This window comes from Neopelma chrysocephalum, unplaced genomic scaffold, assembly GCF_003984885.1.
Source record: "Neopelma chrysocephalum unplaced genomic scaffold, ASM398488v2 Primary Assembly neopelma1_96, whole genome shotgun sequence".
Taxonomy (NCBI): domain Eukaryota; kingdom Metazoa; phylum Chordata; class Aves; order Passeriformes; family Pipridae; genus Neopelma; species Neopelma chrysocephalum.
Genome location: NW_020897759.1, coordinates 537,597 through 560,251, shown reverse-complemented (window position 1 = coordinate 560,251; position 22,655 = coordinate 537,597). Strand labels below are relative to the sequence as shown.

Below are 22,655 nucleotides of genomic sequence, written 5' to 3'. Positions count from 1 at the left end.
CTGGTTTCCCTCTAAGGATTTGACTTTTATATAAATGTAAGGTTATTGTCCCTAAGTCTCAGATTGACATGCCTTTTTTTTTTCTTTCCTGACCCCTAAAACCAAATGCCTGGCCAGATCCACACCACCAAAATTCTTACCACTTACAGGAACCAGGAAGGAAAGAAAAGCAACCAAAAGCAGCACAATACATTAAAGCAAGAGCAAAGAACCTCTCTTTGAAAATTATTTAACACTTCCTGCTTTGCAGGCTGCAATATGTCATGTAACTACAGAGAAGAAAAGAGGAAAACTCTGTTTTTCTGCAATTTTGTAGGTTGCAGAGAAACAAACCCCACTCTCATGACTGAGCATGTGAAAAACTCTTCAGAGCTTGTACAAGCAAAAACACAAAATAACCTGTTTTTCACATAGTGTAGTTATAACGGCAGAGATCCCAAAAGACCTGATTCATGTCCCTGCCTTGCCTTCTTTGAGAGCTAAGCTTTTCCTTCCCCCACAGACTCAGCAGCCACAAGGAGCCACCTCACCTCTGTTCCTGCTCTCCTGCTGCAGCCAGCTGAACATCTTGTGGAAGTGAACAGGATCCCTTCAAGTCACTCAAAGGAAATATGAGCAACATATTTCAATCAAACTGTTGCAAAACAGTTCCAGTCATGACCTTTACTTGCTTTTTTCTTGAACAAACTTGGCATGCCTGCCCATGGCAGGGTTTGGAAAGAGATGATCTTTAAGGTCCCTTCCAATCCAAAGCATTCTGTGATTCGATGATTCCATTTCATCAGGAAGGTGAGCATGAGACCAAAACTAATCTACAGAACCCTACTTTTTCTACCGAGGGAATAATATTTTTGAGTTTGGATAAAGAAGTGAAAAAGAGAATGGTGGATATTCAGCAATTCATAGCAAAGTGAACACACGTCCCAGAAGATGAACTGTGTGGGTGTGTGACACTGACAGCAGGGAGAAGCTGTGTTTCTTTTGATAAGTTTACTACCTGCTGTCACCAGTTGTCTTCTCACAGTTTTAAGACTTGTAGCAAACCTGCTGAAGTCCAGCATTCTTTGAACAAATTCAGAGAATGTCTCATTTGTGCTGCCGTGACAGTTCCCCTCTATTTTTAGATAGAATATAATTGGATAAATTGATAGGGAGATAATAGAAAAAAAAATTTAATACCATTTTTGCATCAGCCTCCGCTAAAAAGGTGGACTAAGATGATGCAACTGTGTGATATTAATCTAATTTCTCTTTGTCCCAGGGCTATAGGGTTACACATGAAAAAGCAACACGCCATAAATCTGGGCTTCACTAGAGTTTTGCGACCAGTTCTCATGTCATCCTTATAAATAATCTAGGGAAATATGATCTAGATGTAGTTGCCATTGGGTGGACGTGATACTGGTTAGAAAACTGCTCACAGAATACTTATGAAGAACAGACACCAGACTAGAGGGCAAAGTCCTGAAGGGAATGCCCTGACTCTGGCATTAGTCAGTATTTTCACTAATGGTGTGGATGACACAACCCAGAATACACACCACACCTTTGCAGGGGAAGAGGCCTGGTTTACAATTCAAAGCAGTCGTGAGAAACTTGAGAACTGACCTGAAAAAATCATGGGATGTATTTCAGCTGAGAAAAGCACGAGGCTTCACATCTAAAAAAAACTCGCCAAAATGCACAGACCTGAGACAAAACCAGTTATTGGCAGTTCTGTGGGTGGGGATTTGTAGTTGGCAAAAAGGCAAACCTCATCCAAAACTCATTCCTAGGTATGCATACAGGAGAAAACAGTGTAAACCTTACACTAGTGCTTGTTGCTAAGACCACAGCTGGCTGAATGAGTTTAGCAATACAAATAGTCTGGACACCAAATTTAAGAAGTTATTAACCAGCTGCAGAGGAAAGAAAAACAGACCAAAAGGACACAGAGAAACCATTATCTTAAAGGATTAGTTAAGGTTATTGGAGTTATTTAACCTGGAGTTTCCAAAAGAGAGAGGACATAGGAAAAGGATGTACAAGTACAAAAAAAAAATTATACATGCAGAAAGGAAATGTCACATATCTGTGTCCATTGCAGATAAGATTAGTACTAACATGCCTAATTGCCACATATGAGGTATAAAGAAAAAAATATACTCCTACAACCTTGAGACCTTAACTTAATCTCTCCCCTTTACTGAAATTGGGTTAAAAATTGGCAAGAAAATTAAATGCTTTTGATAGATCATGACTACTTTTGCTATGTATGAAGTGCCAAAATTACTACTCATAGAACCTACTCAAAATTGCAGTAGTTATTTTCGTTATGTTTGAATTCTTATTATCAGTATTTCATGCTTGTGAGTGGCTTTGATAAAAATTAAACCAATTAAATATTCTAAAATTGGCTTTTTTATTTACAAAATAGCACATGCTTCCTGTTAATGTATACCAGCATTTCTACTAATGCAGGAACTTAGATGTAAAGTATTTGCTACTTGAATAAGAATAGCTAATTCATTTGATGGCAAACTTAACTTCCCCTCTAACTATTTTTTATGTAAGTATCAACAGTTCTTGGTGTTTGCTTTTATATCTCTTCTCTCTTCTTAGAATTTGGTATATTTTTAGACATATATAATTGATCGCTGTATTTAAGATGTAACGCAAATAAAACGGTGAAATAATTCAGCCTGGATTTTCTCACTCACAATACACACTGAGCCAATTTTTTATCAGCCCAGAATTGTTGCACAAACATAGTATGGAACAAACCTGTACAAAACATGATCTTACTCTCAGATGTTTTTGTCAGTGCATTCAACAAAACTGTCTGCAGAACTCTGAAAAAAACAATGTGGGTGGGTGGTTGCCTGAAAGCAGTTCTGCTCTTGTCATCCCTAAGTGGATTATGTTATGAGGTAAAACATTTTGCCTCTTCTTCAATATGATCACCTTCTCCTGCAGCAGTAACTCTGAAACGAAGCTAAGCTGTTCTCTTCATTAATTTAGTAACTTTAAACACTTAGAATATTTTTTCTCTGATCATTAACATGTACGTTGTCCTCTAAGTCTGAAAATGAATGGGGTAAATTCTGGCTTGACCTTCTCTTCAACACAAAAATCATATGATAATAAGACAGTAACTACCTCAGTGGAATTGCTCTGATCATGATGGCATAAATTTCCTCAGGCAAAATTAGCGTGTGATAAGCCTGCAGAGCTGACTACACAAATTAGACACAACAACCAGAGGGAGGTCTAACTTTCAGCTGAGAAAAACTGCATTAGCCCTTGGATCCACAAGCAGTACCTGTTTCTATAGTAGCTAAGGATTTGATCCTAAGGATCTTCTTCAAGGATATAAAATCACCCTACAAATAACAATGAGTATTTCTATGCAGTTTAAACACAGAAAGATCTCACAGCACATTGCCCAAGTTAACTTGTATCCCACAGAGTGAGCTGGTGCCACAGGCACTATCATATTCATCTCAGAAAAATGGAATTATCTGAGGGAAAAGATCAAGGAAGTAACATTTTCAAGATGAGTCAGGTACATAAATACAAGGTCAAATCTCAGTCCTGCTATCTCACCACTAACCTATACTCTCTCTTTATAGACATAGATTCTGAAGAAGGTGTGATTAATAATACATGACTGTTTCCTGCATAAGGGAAATGAGATTTGCTAGTTAAGATGTAGCCTTTGTTACAATTGGCATACACACATCACATTCGGTTTTATATGTTGTGATAAAAACAGAAAGAAAAAAGGCACTAGTTCCCTGTCGGAGCAGTGAGAGATGTGACAGAGAAGAAATTACAGCACTCTTGACAAAGCAAGAGGAATCAAGAGTGCTGTTATGCGGAACTAGTATGGAGCCAGATATGTATAAATAAAATTGAATTATTACAGTTGAAATGCCCAAGAGAATGAACTCAAGGAGGAAAAAAGGTTACTCTGCAATCCTGCCAAACCACTTCTGGAACACAGTCATTCCTGGTGTCAGCCCTGCATGGAACAGCTTCCCAACAGCACAGAAATCTGCTGTAGAACACAAAATGGCACAAACTCTGTCTAAACCTCAAAATCTATCTTCTCTACACAGACTCTTCATATTGCTAAACAGGTTCTAGGTATAAATCTTCAAATATCAATATCAATATCAAATAGGAGTCCAAATAAAGAGGCCTTAAATCATTGTTCTTATTTGCTGCAGCAGCAAAAGGATTTGTTCATACATCTGTTAAAAAAAAAGTGTATGCAGGTTTCTGTCAATATGTTGATTTAGGCTGAGTGGGTATGTATGTAATTTAGCCAAAGCTATAATTTTCTATTACTTTGGGAGGTAATGTGCCATTTATGGCCCTGATAGCTTGGAAATTTAGGAAAACCTTTCCAAGATACAGAATCAGTCTTTAAGCCATGACTGCTATCTAGATCCCACAAAAAAGAACATTCACAGCAATCGTATTACTTTAAGGAGAAATGGAAGAAAAATAGAACATACTATAATGTTATAATAAGGGTTCTTTTCAGATATATTAACCATAGTTTATCTGTAACAGTTCCTTCCACCTACCCACCAAATTCACTGACACTGCAGACTAAATAAATACCCTGTGGCAGCACAAGGAAAAGCACATCCCAGAAACACCTCTCCACAGCAGTAACTCTGCCATGGCTCTGGTTCTGGACAGCCACCTCCCTACCTACAACTGTCTTCAGCACTTACTTCTTGCTTTGTGCCATTGTCTGGAATCTGTTATTTATGGCTTTCTTTTCACAAAAAGCATTCCCTTTGAAAAACTACTCTGTTTTATTTGAGAAGTAGAAGACCGTGCATGAAAATGTGATCCCTAAAGTTTTAGTGGATCTTTCGTTACTACATTTTGATAGTAAATATCTACAAACTACTACTTCTGTTTTCCCAGTGAGAGAAAATCTTCAACTGCTTTCATTATGGGATATTTACGAAAATATGCAAGCACATCCTCCGTACCTGTTCCAAAAAAAATTCATGACGTTCTATAGGGATGACATTTTGATGGAAAACCCTGCCTTTCTTAACTACGATACAAATTTTAGCCTTTAATTTGAGGAAAATGTGCTAACATTTACAAAGATTAATTTAAATTGCAAAGGGCAGCTAGTATAATTTAATTGCCAGTTAAGTTTATTGAAAAATAAGACTGTATGAGATGGTCTTTCACATAGTTATTACACTTCTCACAACGTTTTAAGAATTCACTGACAGTTAATTAACAAATGATATGCACATGTGCAACACAAGTGAACTGCATTCATTTTGGTTAGTGTTTTTTCATTAGTATTTAGGGTGTTAATAAAGAAAATATTTGTTGAATAAAAAAATGTGTTTGCTAAAAAGCAGACATGAATTAAAACACCGTTTTTGGACATAATTCTTTTCATACAGAAAAGTTTGCCTTTTTCCCAACTAGTTCTATCATTTATAATTTCCATTACAGGAGTAATACCAGAATCAATCAGGAGTGAGAGATCCATTACTGCTCTAGGTATTAAGCAAACAAGTAATGAAGTAGACACTTCTGGCCCCATGGATCTTTCCATGTCAGAAAGCTGTGAATAGAGAACAGCTTTGCTGAAACATTATTTAAAATGGAAACATAAAGAAGACGAATGTTTGCTAAATACTTTGATTTTGTACTAAGAAAACTATAGCTGTCTTAAAAATGTTTTCAAGCTCTTCAAAATGTTTTAGTGTAAACAATAAACAAAACCCAGCAGTGCAGGCGAGTCCTCAGGTTAAATGATGCTACAACAGGAATGCCAGATTCTGAACTTCTGGAAATACAGACATTGTCCAATGCTGTAGGAAGTTCTTCATACCTCCTCATGAATTCCCTAGTTAAGCAATAAACTACAGAACAGGTGCACACATGAACACAGCAGGAAATGTCTGTAATTCACATACTGCAGTGGCTCAGATTCCAGATATATCCCTTTCTCTTCTGTGTATGTGAAGTCTCTCATATGCAGAGCTTATTTTTGGTTAACACGCACTGCAGGCTTCAGTAAGACCCTTGTAAAAACCATTCCTTATTAATTCAGCCTCTATTAGACAAAGCCACATTTATGAAACTGTAACCTCCTGGAATTTTGTTCAGTAACTTTCAGTTTAATTGTACGTTCACAAAGTATTTCCAACTTAATTGCAGTCTCTCTCTGTTTCAGATCATACACATCAGCTTTATGTCCTCCACACACTTTCAGAAATCTATTAAGAGCTGAAGAAGATTTTAATGATTCACTGGATGACTTTAAGTGGCTTTACAGGAACAGTAAAACAGTAGTGTTTTTCCCTGGTCACAGCGCTTTGAGCATCAGCTGGTGTGATACGTACCCTGTCAGTCTTCCCCTCAGTCTGGATACTGGTACGACTACGTGCATCATGGTCTTCTTCAAGGTCAGACACATCTTCCAGCTCTTCAGGTGTCTGCAGAAAAAATCCAGAAATGGGTTATTTTCCTTTGTGGTTGGTAACTTTGGTACTCGTGTCAAACTAAGATAACGTTTGACAAACAAAAACCAGTCCCCTTCCAGCAGCTACCAAACTTTGTGTTTAAATATTGTGTTGTTGCCGCTAGAAACTTAAATGACTTACATGTCTTACAAGAAACCTTTACATGGCAAAAAGGGATTTTGAATGTGTCACTTATCAATTCCATCAAGCAGCACAAGTTCCTGCATTACAGGAAAAATTAGGTGGCCCTAATTTGCTATTTGTAAACGTGGTATTATTTCATATGTCACTGTCTGTTCCTTCTAGTCACCTAAAGTGCCATTTAATCCTGTGAGTCTGTTTAATTTATGGAAGAGCAATTTTCTATACAATCAAGGTCTTCAGATTTATTTCCTCCTTCCCACTTACCAAAAAATATTAAAAGAAAGGGGGGTTATGCAGAATTCTGACATTTTATCATAAATAACATAGTAAGAAAATCACAATGAAAGTGACTTTATAAAGGACAACAAATAAAACATTAAAAGCAAGTTTACTTACATTGAAAAAACACTGCACAACAAAGCACACAAAAACTTCCAGGACTATGAACTATTTAAAGCATAATATTGGTTCTGCCAATGCAACAGAGCACTGAAGAAATTTTCCTTTATTGAGTAACTTCACATTTTTAAGTACCAAAAATACATATAACCAAATTCTACTTAAGTGGTGAGAGATCTACTACTGAATGATCTACTATCAGCTTAAGATCCAGAAAATCCAGGCGTTCTTAGCACCCCAAAATCTGACGTGCCAAGAGAAACATGCCAAGGGCTGGACTACCAGATAACCTTACCAAAAGACAGGCAGAAAGAAACCCAGTCATTACTTTTACCCAATTATCAAACAAGTCAAATATAATTTTTTTAATCCGGAATTGCTTTATGTTCTCACCTTCATATTTTTACTGTCAAGTTACATACAAAGAAGGTCTGTTGTGAGGGGCACTGCAGGTTTCACCAAGCTGGTGCACAAGTTGGTAGAAATAATATGCTGGCAGCAAAAAACGCACCTAAACTTCCTCAAGAAAACAGGCAACCAATTTTTGGGGTGAAGATGAGCATGGTGCTACACTGGTGAAGTGGGAAAAGGAACATCTTATTTTCAGGCAAAGACTACCAGTGTTGTGAAGTCTCAGTTTTAAACCTGGAATTAGACATGGTAAGAATTCCACAGTATCCAAAGGCTGTTACTATACAAAAGTTGTTTGAAAAATTTGCAGTGTGGAAGCAAAATGAGATTTTCTTGTGGGTGGATATCCCTGCAATGAAAAAATATATCACAAACTCACTTGGATTGAAACACATACAGACACTTATTAGAGGACCAATAACAGAAAGGTTATTAAAACAGAGTAACTTCAGCTTCTCAGGATTACACTGACCAGGGCCCTCAGGCAGGTAATAGCCTTGATTCAGCTTATAGAAAAAAAAGTCACTTTCTTTTAAAGCTACACTATACTTGGGTTATTATTTAAAAAAAAAAAAAATAGAATATTGTCATTCTTAGATTTTAATAAATTAGTTACAAATTTTTGCCCCAGTGATCATAAAGCTGGATTCAGGACAGCAGAGCACCATTCTTCCTGGGTGAACAGATAACTTGGGAATCTTTGACAATCCCACATTTCCAGTATAGGGTTTCTTTCTTCTGTGAAACATGGAATACAAAATGTCGGGATGGGGCAGAATGGTTAATCATTTAAAGACAGTGTGGTAGTTTAGTCTAGCCCTTCCTTGGTGACCAGTTTGTAACCAAGGAAGTGCCCAGATTTACCCAGTATTCCCTACGATTTTTACGTAAGCTGGGGTATAAGAAGAAAGGAGGAGAGGTTTTTGCCCCTCTTTCCTTCCGGCGGCTTTGGAGGTGCAGGTTTCCCTGCTGTTGAGTCTGTCGGGTTGGGGAGTGAGGCCTGGTAAGGCCTTGTCAACCCTTGGAGGCGGAGGTTGCCGGCGGTCGCTCCAGCACGACTTTCTGTTGTCCCAAGGAGAGTAGTAAGATATTCTCTGCTAATTCTTTTAGTTGCTAGATCTTGGGCTATTGATCGGGATATATATAAATTTTATTTTGGTTTTGTTCCTTTTTTTTCCCCTTCCCCCTTCCCTTTCCCTTTTCCTTCTGAAATTGTACATATATTTCAATTCTATATAACTGTAATATAAGTGTAAATATATTTATACATATTGCTTTAGCTGTCTCTCTCTTGTTTCGGCTCTCTTGGGTTTTTTTTCTCTCTTCTCCCTTGGTTTGAGGGGGGAGGGGGAAGCTGTTGTGGTGAGGTTTGGAGATTTGGCAGGGAGCCAGCTTCAAACCATACCAGACAGTCACATTAATACTATTTTTCTGTGAAGTTGAGCTGTGTAAATATTACCAGCCTCATCATGGAAACCTTGAAAGCAAAGAGGTCAGCAAAATGACTCTGGTATAATACACCTATAAACCACAGTCTCAGGAAAGCTTTCTGAAGAAAAAGATCATCATTATATTAATCTGATCTGGCACTTTCAAAACTGCAGATCATAGAACAGAGACCTCTTTCCAGCTGCACTGGCACAGGGATTCCCTCTCCAACCCTTTATTCATCTGCAGAATGATGGCTCAGGGTCTAAGTGCAAGTGTGCTCACCTAAACCCCTCCTGCTATATATGTTGTCAGAAAACTAATTTTTTTTAAAACAATGTATATGCCCTTTTCAGGGTAGTAAAATTTATTTGTGGTCGGGATGAGAAGTTCCTTGCAGAAAGCCCATTTTTCCAGCCAGAAGAGTGCACTCCCACTGAATCTCTTCTCTCCAAAGCCCAGATCTCCCAGGTTTTGAATTATTGCTACTACAGAATTCAGAAAAGAAAATCCAAACCTATCCAGTTATTAAAGACTAAGGACAAAATTTCAACCAGAAAGAAACTTGATTTATCAAACTTTCAATCACAAACCACAAACTATCATCGTTTTCAGACACAAAGCACCAAAAACTGAAAAGACCCACCACCATGAGAACAACAGAAGTAGTTACTCAATTGTTTTCTCTCCTTGAAAGCTGTTTTATGTAATTTCATGTTGCTGTCATGATTATTTATTAAATACCTGAGACAGACATGTAACTGTTTTTATGAATATCCATTTTCAAACGTGGATATTCAACAGGAATGTTTGATGCATGTTTGAACAGGTGTGAAATGTGAGGGCTTGCAATACAAAATAGGGTGCTATCATCAATAATCAGAAATCTTGCCCAGAGAGAATAGCAGAGCTTGAGGACTGCAGTTAGAATCATGGAAGGAAGTTGAAAGTATTGTTTAAGGTTGAGTATTTAGGGCTCTGACATACACTGCAGATAACCTCCCTAAGAGGAATCTCAGCAACAGCAAGCGACAGAAGAGAAGAGAGTTGGGTGTTGCAGGTGGTTACAGGATGAATACAAGACAGCAAATTCCCTATTAAGACATACAAAGTATGGAATTTACAGTAAACGTAAGGAAGAACATTGAGGTAAAATGAAATCCTGCACAAGACTCCAGCCAGCAATAACTCACAAACTCATGTGTGCAGCACACTGGGAAACAGAGTTTAGAAATAAATTTAAACAGGAAAAATGAGAAAAGGGTTTCCAGCAGCCAGAGGAGCAGAACTCTTGAACAGTCTCCCTGGGGGTGCTGGAGGAGGGGAGGAATTCATTAGAAGATGAAGCCTGAGCAGCCTCCAAACAAGGTAATGTAACGGCTGGCTGCAAGGGCAGAGGTGTGAGAGGGGACAGGACACTGCCCCAGGCTCCTGGTGCAGGGGTCCAAGAGAGATTTCCATCATTTGTGAAAAGCCTTTGTTGATCCTGACAAAAATGCATTCAAGGGTATCCCTATACACACATTTGAGGCTGTAATTACATTACTACTGTTGACAAGGTACACAAGTTGCGTGTATTCCTTTTCACATTTCAGTGATCCTAATATATCTGCATTCTCAATGCTTTTGTCACTGAAGGCTCAGGCTGAGGACACAAAGTCTAATACTGATGAATTTTGTACTTTCCTGGTATTCAACTTCAAGCTGCAACAGCAAGTCATTACCACTGCACCTGGGTGATTTCAAGATATGAATTACCTTTTCATCTATGAAATGAAAAACACTCTCTGATGACAAACCTTTTCATTTGCTTTCCTACTAGGATTTTAAAGAGAATAATTAATAAAACCAAGGTCGGGCCTCAGTCTTTAGAACTCTGCCAATTCTTCCAAACTGGTTGCAAATGGGCTTTTTGGCATGTTTGCTTTCTAATCCAAGCTTTGTAGAACAATGTGCTTGACTAGGTTTCACAGCATTGTCTCCAATACAATTTTTTTTAATGAAAACACTTCTCAAAAGTGATTATGCAAACAACTTCACCCAGATCATTCATTTTTAATGTTCACATGTACCCACAAAACCATCAATCCTGCAAATAAAGGTCCTCAGCTGTTGGAAAATAATGCAGAGCCAAGTCTAAAATCTCAAGATACACAATGTAAATGTGGAAAAAGAGGCACCATGAGGTGAAAGGGAGCTATCTGCTTTTATCTAACATTCAATTAAATGCTGACCTTTAAAATGTCATTATATGCTCTTATGCTTTATCTTATCTTGGTTTCAACAGCCCCATCACTCATTGTTTTTCACAAATCAATACTAAAATGCAGAGCAGACTAACACCTTCAGAGGAGCTGAGTTGATGAGTGATGTCTTTATTATACTCCTGCAAATGCAGCTATTTGTGTCGTGTAAATACCACAGCAGGAACAGAAATGCTTGTATGCACTCCAGGAGGATCAGAGTTTGTCTATTATGTTCTCCACTGAGCACACAATGGATTTAAAGAGATTATCTATTCTACTGTGGGCATTTGTCTAATGCCCATATTTTGAAAATTCCATCATGTCAAGCTGCGTGTCACTCGGTGTAACAAACTATGGTACATGTGTCACAACTGCACAAATACTGCGCTCTGCAATTATTTAGCTAGTGGCTGATATTTTTGTGTGTTAGTCACAACACCACCATTATCCCACACTTAATTCTGCCAGATGACAGACTGCCAGAGCAAGAGTTTTCAGGCATCAAAAAGAGAACAAGAAAGTGCAAGTGTTATTTATTTTTGATGACTAATTTAGTAAGAACCTCATATAATTGTTGCTGTCTAGTCATTAAAAGTACTTTTCAGGTTTTCACTAAAAGCAATTACTTTGAGTGTTGAGAACAATAAACCCCACATTCTAAAGGGCAAATTAAAATCCTATGTTCTTAATCTGTCAATATTGTGACATCTCAATGCTATGGCAAATACCATCCCCTCTATTAAAAATGATCACATTGATCATTCTTGAAATCTGTTCTTGGCACTCCCCTTAAAATGACATCTTTTGCATACCACAATACATATGATATTAGTAATGTAAAGCTAACAAATGATTAATTAAACCAGAGATCAGAACTCTGTCTTTGACAGCAGTATTGTCAGCAAGCACTGGCAAGGAATTTGTCATCAAGTAATAGTAAAATCATTCTCCTGACATAGCCTGTACATATTACAAATAGTTCATTTGCAAATGTAGGGGATAAATATTTCTTGTTAGTAACGGAGAAAATTTTGCAAAATATTTTTTTTATGTTTAAGCTGTAATTCCAGGTAGGATTAGTGAGAACGTAAACTCTGGTGAAGACCAAAGAACTTAATTACTTATGAGATTAAATAATAACCTTCAACACTGAAAGATGAAAATATTTTCAATAATAAAAGATTATGTTATACAGTAAAGAGTTGAGGTTTTAAAACTAATAAATGCTGTGAACTCAGTGTGGGACAGAAGTTGCCTTGTTATTACTGGATGCCAGAAGGTTTTGTTTGCCTGTTTAACAGCAAGACAACTTATAACATTCTGATTCAGGAGGTTAAGACAAAAAAAAGTAAAGATTAATCACGATTAGAAACAGCTAGATTTGATTCCATGTGACAATTCCTGTGCTTTTTGTCCTCACTGAGCATACATTAGGATAATAGCCTTCTCAATAAATGACCAGGAGATAGGAAAGATCTGAGCTGAGGAGTGTAACTGGAAAGTTTAAAGTGAAATTTTTGAGTACTGCCTTCTGAAAATCCTTTTAAATAAAAACTGTGAAGTTGGTACAGCTGAATAAATTGTCACAGAGAGTTTTAGCACCCATTTTCTATCCTAAGCTACACTTTTTATGTTGGAAATGTGCATTTCAGCCCTGTTTTCATTCCTTCCCCTTTCCTTGCCCTGATGGTACTTTGTAGGTATGCCACTCTCACATAATGCCTACAGCAATTCGAAGGGAGACTTATTCCCGAAAATACTGACCTAGTTATGCTGTGCAAAAGCTCTGAACACATATTTAATCCAAAAAGTTGGACAAAACTTGAAAGCTGCCTGAAAATCCCAACTAGTAATGGTACTGTAGCCATAAGGGTCAAAAGATACAAGAAGGGTAAGAGTTATAAACAAAAAAGCAGTTTTTATAAAACCAATACAGTGACCAGAAAAGAAGCTAAGATTTCAGGGGTGCAAATCCTTGATCAGGTACCTGAGGACTCACATAGGAACCTGAAAGCTTCTTTACTTTTTTCCATTTCAAGGAAGCACTTTTTTTGGAATGACTTTTAGAAAAGAATTTCAAATCTCAAATAACAACAGCAGAAAATACAATCAAACACAGCTATTACAATCATACACCTCTTGTAACCCAAGTCCCTGCCTTCATTCCATGAAAACCATGACAACTGATACACAGCTCCATGCAAGGTGTATCCTTTGCTTATGCTTATGAAGTGGGAAACTTCATCACATGGCTTAGAAGCTTCCATTTTAAACTCAGAAAACTAATATTTAACAAGAGTAGTAGTTTTTAATAGAAGTGATTTGTTGCTCTGCTGATCTAAAATGTATTCCCTGTTTCCTCTGCTGGGTTGACATACATTTGCTCCATCTAGTGGGAAGTTAATTAAGACATTTCCTTCAGAATGGAAATACTTAAGTTATTTGAAAACAGATAGTGAAAAGCCAATTGAGCCATTGTTCTTTTGCTAGTAATCATTATAAAGTAAATTATATATGGCCTACCAGTTTTATGGTTGTGTTTGAAATAGAAGACTTCATTTCTAAACTTTACTCCAACATTTGACGAGAATAGACCTTGTTTGTCTGTCTCATCTGTGTGTATTAAAGGCAGTCTAAAACATCATTACTGTAGGCCTGGGTAACTCCAAAGGCAACCAGAGAGATGCTTTGCATTTTGACTCTGCAAAAATTCCTAATGGTTCCCATTTCTAATAAAGGACGGAAGAACAAACAGGCAAAGTATGGGTTGCTCACCCTCCTATCAGTCCTTGGGAATGTCATGGACTGATTCCTCTTGGAACACACTTCCAGGCACACGAAGGACACGGTGGTGACTAGGAGTAGTTATCACGGATTTCCCAAGGGTAAATCATGCCTCTTCAACCTGACTACTTCCTCCCACATTTCTTGGTGAGGGGAGAACAGTGACTATCATTTCGAAGGGCTCTCCACACCATCTCCCCGTTTCTGTAACCAAGTTGGGACATCAGACTTTGGATGGTTAACAACTGCATGGATGAAAACTGGTCGGATGGTCAGGCTCAGAGGGCAGTGGTTCAGGGGTTGTATCCCTCCTGGTGCCTGGGAACAACAGTAGTACCACAGATGTCTATCTTAAAACCAGTCCTGTATGACATTCCTACCAAGGGTCTGCAGGAGGTGATGGAGTGCACACTCAGCAGGTTTTCAGATGACACCAAATGGGGGAACACTCAAGGGCAGGGCAGCCATCGGGACGAATTTATGCACGCTGGAGAAATGGGCTGACAGGAAACTTCTAAAATTCACCACAGAAAAATGCAAATACTGGCACTTAGGAAGGCAGAAGCTACAAACAAAACAAGCTGGGGCTGCCTGACTTGGGACCAGACCAGCTGAAAAGGACTTGGGGCTCTTGGCACACAGAACACTGGGCATGAGCCAAAGTGTGTCTTGGCAGCAACGCACACAAACAGCATCCTGGGCTGTGTGAACCACAGCAGAGTGAGCACACTGAGGGACACCACTATCTGCTTCTACCTGGCTCTGGTTAGACAGACCCTGAATGTTGCTGCCAGTTTTGGTCCCCACCCGAAGCACGAGGTCAGCAAAGGACCATCAGGGCAGTTGGTGGCTGGAACGCTGGTCTTACAAGGAGAGGCTGAGGGAACTGCACTTGTTCTGCCTTCTGTGGAAGGATGAAAGGTAAGAGGTGTAAGTGGAAACAAGAGTGCTTCAGCCTGGCCATAAGGAGAATGTTCACCCTGTGAGGACAGCCCAGCATGGAGAACACTGCTCAGAGAGGTCGTGTAGTCTCCATCCTGAGAGGCTTTGGCAACACAGCCTGTCCTTGGAAGGCAGGGAAATCCCTAAAGCAGAGGGAATGGTTACAATGAAGATCCACTTAGTGAGTTTGTTACTTTAAACAAAAATCTTTTCTTCCTTCCTCATCTTTCAGGCTTGTTTGCCTTTTCTTTTAATTTTAACATTTCCTTTGCATTTTCATCTCACTTTCCACAGTGCTTCTTCCATGGGACAGGGAGGAGTGAGGTGTGGTAAGATAAATCTACTTCTGTGAACCAGAGATTTGAAATTACAGTTTAAAAGCACCTGACACAGCCTCTGCCTTCCCACAGAAACTCCCTTTCCTATCTAGAAAATTCCTTTTTTTTTTTTTTTTGAGAAAGATAGTATATCCCAAAACCTCATTCCCAAAGCCAAAACAAAAAACACTGTTTCAAGACAGACTGGCCAGTGAAATGCAGATAAGAAACTGCTTTTGGAATACATCAATATGTTAAATAAAAAAGCTGCAATGAATACCTCAAAGTTTGACTGTCTCAAATAGACATTTCAGTGCTCAGAAAGGACAAGAAATGAGATAAAAACCAGACAATTCAGAATTCCACGAGAAATGCAGGTTTATCAGATGAACAAAGTCTGAGCAATGGTAGCCCCTTCAGCAAAGATTTTGATCCAACATGTCAAATCAATCTGTTTCTCTTAAACGAATTATGCTAAATGATCACTCTAAAAAAAAAAATCCCTTGGATAGATTAATATATCCCTTAGCAAGAGGTTGCCAAGGATAAGTACATTTCTCAAACTGGAGTAGATGAAATTATTACCTACAACCTCAAGATATGTTCAAGTCTCTTCATTCTCAACTGACCCTCTCATCTGACCTGCCAGTAAAACAGATCATCTTTAAAAAAGATACACAGAATAAGCCTGTCCATCAAAAACTAATGCATAATTCAAAAATGCACAGTGTAATGCACAGCCCATTTCTCAAAGTGCAGGTACCACTGCCATCATCCTTCCCACATATGACTTATTATTAAGTGTAAGTTCCTCAGTTTTAGCAGCTATTCCTCCCAGACATTAAGACAATGGAAATAAAACCACCCTAGCAATGAATCCTATATCCATTACCTTCATTCCTGCTTTTAATTATCGAGAGGCTTCAGACGTTCAGAACACTCATCCACCCACATTTAGTCATTCAGTAACCAATAATGTTCAACTGAATGATCAGTGCCAGCTGACGTGGAACTAAGTAACCCATTAGGGCCATCATTGTGCAAACCAGACTTCATGTCACAAATCACTAATTTGATTCTGCTTTTAGAGGCTGATAGCCCTCATTCCCAAGTAGGTTCCCCAAGCAAAGTGGACTTAAACACACACACGACGCACACACAATCGTCCCTCAAAGAACACTGTTTCAGGTCTTGCTTCTGAACAAATTATTTATTACGTGATTGTGTTAGAATTTTTGTACATGCTGAAGAGAATCATACAACAGCTTTTTAGTTCTGTGTAAACTGTCTGTTATTACATTTAACGGGCCACGGAAAATTCTTGGGTTTATATGTGAAATGAATTCTTTAATCTGGGAGGGTTTTGTGACCAAACCGTGTGAAAGGTAGTAAGGAATATTCCTCTCTAAGACACCAAGTGAGAAATTTATTCAGATCAGTACCTTCCCTTTGCACATTTTTTCACAATATGCAGCTTTGACAGCCTCTGCTGCCCAGTGAAATGAAAGGGAAGCTATTCAACACAACCCTGTAATTTGCTAACGGACTGACACAGATAAAAATGGCTCAAAGACTCACACAAGATCTGTGAAAATCAAACACAATCTTACATAGGAAATTTGGCTTTCATCATGTCTAAACTGAATCTTCCACATGTAGCCAGGGTTTATTCTCCTTGTAGCCACTATGAACTTGTAACACAGATTTTCTCCACTCTTGTGCAACTTTTTATACCAATGAAAACAGCTCTCCTAATCTTTCCCTTCTCTCTCCCCTTTGGTTCTCTGTTCCCTGGGCTAATTATGACTAACCTATTCAGTGTTTTTCTCATAGGTCACATTTTCTAATGCTCTGGTTATAGCTGCAATAAATTAGAGTGCACTTGCTTAAACAACCAGGGAATTACAGGTTCTCACTGCTCATTTTGGGACCATAAAACCCCAATTCCTCTATTTTTAACTAAGTTTCCTATGAAGCAGAGTAACTGCAGCCAATTGTGACTCAATAATATCTTTCTGGTTGCAAAGGGAGAAATTGGTCTTTAAGAGATCTCCAGTATTATCTGACTTGCACAGTAAGTGAACATGCAAGAACTAATGAATCTAAACATGAATTAACCATAACCAGCCTAAATTCAATCACTAACTGCACTGATAGCATATGCCATGGCAATGGATTTAGAACAGAAAAATATAAGTCTTCCTTGATAGAACAGAACAAAATACAGGGACTTTTTAAAATGCAAAATAAGCACTTGTTAGAAAAGTATTAATGAGATTTGTTTGATTTGTCATTGGTGCTGCCAACCTATATTTTTAAGTTTTTGTGGAAACTGCTCAGGCACATGAGCAATTTTAGTAAAACCTTTTCAGCCAGTTAAGTGTTAAAACTAGATCTGGCTTCACATCTCCTGAAAAGGTTTAGTTTTGGCAATGAGAACAAACTTGCCTGATAAACTAACAAGGGTTGAGGCATTGCAGAATGTAGTTGAAGTGATGACCAAGGTATCCCAGTAGAGGAATGGTCTGCAAGGCACATGAATTCCAGCTTGTACATATGTGCATAATCACACCAATTTCACTGGGGTCTGAATTACTGGTCCCCAAAAGCTGGGGTGGGAATATGGCCCTGGTGAGTCCTCCTGTCTCCATGAACCACAGTTGTGGGACAGCAAGGATGAAGCCAAACTCCTTCCATGAATAAACTAAGCACTTCAAAGCCTAGTAGTTTGTTAATTTATATTAACCTGCAACTCACAAAATGTAAGGCAGCAGAAAACAGAGATATCCCGGGAACTGGGAGAACCAGAGATTATGCTTCTACAAAAGGGTAGAAGCCATAAAGAGCAGCCTCCTCATCAGTGCTCAGCTTTACACAGAAAGAATACACAGTGTGTTTTAATGACACTTGCTGTTAAAAGAAAGGAAAACTTGAAAGGAAAAAACCTGAGTAACAGCAAATATGGATTTATCAAGGATAAATCATGGCAAAACAATCAAACTTGCTTCTTTGATGGGTTAATACCCTTTGTGGATAAAAAAGCAGAAGTCTGTAGTGAGACCAAGGTGGAGTACAGCCATGGTGCCACTTGTCTAGCTCAAATGACATCCCTAGCATGCAGAAACTACCAAGTACATAGACTGAGAAAGACTTCAGGGCACGTGAACATGGGCCTCTAGCCTTCAACTTTGTATTCAAGCATCCATCTTCTAACCCTACATGATATGCCAAGGTAGCTTTTAGTGCAGATGTCCTCCCTTCTAACAAGATTTTTGAATGGGATTACTGTGTTATGCAATTCCTGCACATAGTTCAGTATCTTTAAAGTTTGCACTTGATTACAGTGTTTATTTTAGCTAAGATAAAAATCAGAATTTATGCACTAGTTACCCTTTTCCAAAGAGACTGGCACCCTGTGGGAATTCCAGTTTCTGTGCTTTACAGAAGACAATTCTTACACTGTCTTAGTATCAGGCAGGAGAAGAAAATCTGCATATAAACAAGACAAACTGTAAGGCAACAGGAGAGAAAATGGAAAAGGAATGAAAAAAGGAGAGGAAGGAAAAGAAATTAAGAAGACACAAAGAAACACCACGATTCCTCAGAATACTATCCCACATCTTCATGGTAAGCTATTCGTGAGGGTTGCTGAACGGTCCCTGACACGAATTTCAATTGTTCCTCTTACTGTCTCTTTGTGGAGGATGGTATTTTTTGGCAATTAATAACGCTCAACGTTTTTTCTTCCCCAGGCAGTAGATAAATCTCAGAGCTCATCAACATACCCAAGAATAAACAAAAAAAAGGAGCAGAGATGTATCACAGCCTAAACCCAAACTATGCCTGATAAAAGCTGCCTGCCAAACCCTTGAGCTATCTGGCAATCCCACAGACTGTATAAGACTGAACCATTACATCTCTAAATATCCAGGCTGCAGGTAATAGTTGCAATTGAGTTTTCTGGAACAGAAAATATCAGGAGAAAAAGAACCTATTTATTGATGAACTAAGCACAACCTAAAATTTCATCTGAATTTTACTCTACTGGGTGAGAAACATGAGATAATTTTATAGGGAGAAAACAAACCTGTGAATTACAAAGTTAGTATGTTCTACAAATGCATGGTGCCATTTAAAATGCCATTTAATAACCCAAACACAGAAACAAAACCAACAATACAGCAGCAACACTATCAGACAGGATGATCTTTTCAATCAGAAAAAAATAACTCCCTTCATACAGATACTTTCTGCAGGTAAAAGGCAACTAGAGCAAGTCACCTGCTTTCTGACCTGTGAGTTTCCTCTAAATGGCAAGAGTAAATCAAGCAGCCAAGCCTGAGATGGTGGAAGCTGTGAGATGCAAGGCTTAAGGCTCTATTAATGGAATGGAACAGCCATGTGAAAAGAGAAGTCTAAGTTTAGGCAGACACAAATTTAGGTTTCATCTCTGTTGGGGACTGGCTCCATTTCAGCAATAAGTTATTAATCACAAACCCCAAAACTAGAAAATTAATTCACAACTTCCACTGGTGCTGCTCTGCTTAAAATCAGGGTAAGTTCTACTTCTGGCTTCATTTACCAAGGCGACAAGTAAAATGTTTATTTTTTGCCCACTGACCAGACAGGCTGAGCTCCACACTTACATGGGTGTGATCTTGCATCACTTCAAGCACATAACTGTGTGCTTGCTACAAGGGGTTCACCCTTGCTTGCTGTGTTTAGCATTTCCTAAGTGAAAAAGCAAACCATTATTCATGTCTGTTCTTTATTTCCTGAATATTAATTAAGTCTCATACTTGGTTTTTTTACACATTTGGAATCTGACTTCTCCAAGCCCACACGCATTTTCAGAGTGTATTTGACAGCACATCCCTGTGGGGTCAGCAAAGCTCACAGCCATGCTCAAGTGAGATGCCAGATTGGTTTCTCACCAAGTCAGAAGGGACTGATTCTCTTTCTGGTAACACATCAACAGCAAATGCAGAGCTGTCTGACACCTGCTTATCTGATTTCCTCAACGAACAAACTACACACTGACCATAAAGAAGGCAAAAGGCAGGCACTGCTGTGATTAATACAGTATATATAGGGGGAAGAACAAGGGATGGTAGTTATCCAGCTGCCTCTGACCTCAATTACTGCAGCCAAGTATGTGCCTGCACTGCAAGGCCTACACACAGTCAGCCAGTGAACTCCAGTGTCTCTGAAATAATCATGATATTCCCCTACGTGTGCTGGCCATGACCCCAACAGAGGGAACTTGATAACACTGTAATAGGGGGACGAGATTGCTGGAATGGGAGTCACACAGCTGCTCTGGGTGCATAGGGGCTAAGGTGGGCATGAGCTGACAAAGCCATTCTCAGGACACAGAATTGTACCTGTGTGCATCCCCAGGCTGCCACTGCCTCACCCTGAATAGTCACCAGCAGCTCTTTATTCTTTCTACTTCACATGCATATGCTTTGCTGTATCATAACATGAGAGTTATGATTATTTTTGTGGGTGAATTTAACACTGTAACAGATTTCAGGGTATTCCAAAGGCTAATCAAAACAACCTGTATGATCATTTCTCATGCTCTATTTCATGCTGGGCCACGTTCAGGAAAAAGGCTTCTACTTTCTGAAATAATTCTGTCCAGCTTGCTGAATAATTGAGTTTTCTTATATTTTCTGCAATCATTGTATGCAGACTACTTCATGAAGGAACTTGGAGGCACAATAAGGCACTTGGAGTAACAAACTGATTTGATGTTAATGTTATTGCTCCAATTTCCTAATAACTAAAGTACTTGCTATAACGATTACCTCTGAGGCCTCTTGCTGTTTGCTAAGTTACACTGAAGGAATGGTGCTCTAAAACGGCAATTCCAACACAATCCATGTGCTAGATGATGCACAGTACTCCCTTGCTGCAACACATTTCAGTACTCATATACACTGACTTTGTTGATAATATAATGAAGGGTCTCTTTCCTCTCCTTTTTAAGACCAGGCTCTAAGTCCCAGAGTTTCTCAGGTAATTAGGTAGTATCTGTTTTGTCAACCTCCACAGAATCTTTTCAGGTAAACAGTACTTAAAAATACTGTCTTTCATTTGTCAAGCTCAGTGGAGGATTTATTTATTTTTTTTGAATCCTCCAAAGAGTTTTCTTTCAGGGTTTCTGGTTTTTCTGAGTCAGTTTTCCCTGTTATCACAATGCCTCCTTGCCCACCTGCCTCCAGCAACTCTGCACCCCAACTCTGAGCACACTTTCAGGAAAATAACCTGGAGTGATTCAAGTTCACAAGTGATGTTAAAAACAAAAACAAAGAAACAAATAAAAAAAGGGCAGGAAGGTACCATTAACAGCAGAACCTGAACTCAAGCATACCCATGGAATGCTAAGGAATGATAAGAACACAAACCAAAAGAACTCAGAGTTAAATAAAGACGTAATTAATCCCAAACCTTTCTTACTGTCACACTGCTTTATCAGCAAGGACACGCATGACAGGAGGAGCAGATCTTACACTGCTACACCCACGTCAGAGCACAGAATGACACAGACCACGGTACTGCTACTCTGCTCCTGTGCCAGAGAAACCGAGACCCCCATCTAACACACATAGAACCACTATTAGTTTTTTGAAGTCCAATTACATACTGAACACATTTGTAATGTAATAATAATGGCCCATCTTCGCGAACAAAGATTTGGGGAAAGGTCTTTTACCTTTCCAGCCTGCGCAATGGATTTTTTAGGTGAGACACAGCCTGCGCTGAACTGAGCCCACCCTTTAATCCTAAGGTTCATCTGCCGGGGCCAAGCAAGCTTGGACAATGGCAGTGAGGTCCTCAGGACGTAGGTTTGTTTAGAGTGTCCTTCTCATAGATGGATGGCCTCACAGGGCTAACGGGTTCCATCTGCCCGGGAGGGACTGGGAATCGAACCCGTGGTCGCAGCAGTGAGAGTCCTGCACGCTAACCACTAGGTACCTCATTGCTTTTCTGCATCCTGCTAAAAAAGATCCATCCTACCAGATACATTGATTCCACAGGGAAAATAATGGCATTTGAGAAATTCCAGCTAGGCCATGGATCTTAGAGATATCTGTGATCAATAAAGGGATCTATGGCCAGATTTATACTGAGCAACAAAGAACTCTGAGCCAGAACTGGCACTAGCACTGATAGGGCTGATATCAGAACCAGAACTACAGCCTGAGCTATTAACACTACTGAGAGCCTGCAATCTCCATTTCCAGGCCTGCATTTCTTATACTCCAGTGAACTATGTGGCAGGATGCACATTTGAGTGGAGCATCTACGACTTGTAACACTGTGCCCCCCAGTTTCAGTTCCGGTAATTCAGTCCTTCCCTTTTAACAGAATAATATTCATTCCATTTCTCTGGGAATATAGTTTATATTAGACAGTAAGCACCAAATGGCAAGGAAGGAATACATATCACTTTTTCTTGCTATAAGAAAAAAAAACCC

At 39.0% G+C, this 22,655-nt stretch overlaps 1 protein-coding gene across 8 annotated transcripts in view; it reads right to left on the bottom strand.

The window, feature by feature from the left end:
• Window positions 1-22,655, bottom strand: part of CTNNA3 (catenin alpha 3) — a 428,400-nt gene that overhangs the window by 53,415 nt on the left and 352,330 nt on the right. For all 8 annotated transcript variants that reach the window (XM_027694077.1, XM_027694076.1, XM_027694078.1 and 5 more), the window contains one exon: window positions 6,378-6,470. In XM_027694077.1, the coding sequence (XP_027549878.1) occupies window positions 6,378-6,470 (93 nt within the window). The remainder of the gene's footprint in view (window positions 1-6,377; window positions 6,471-22,655) is intronic.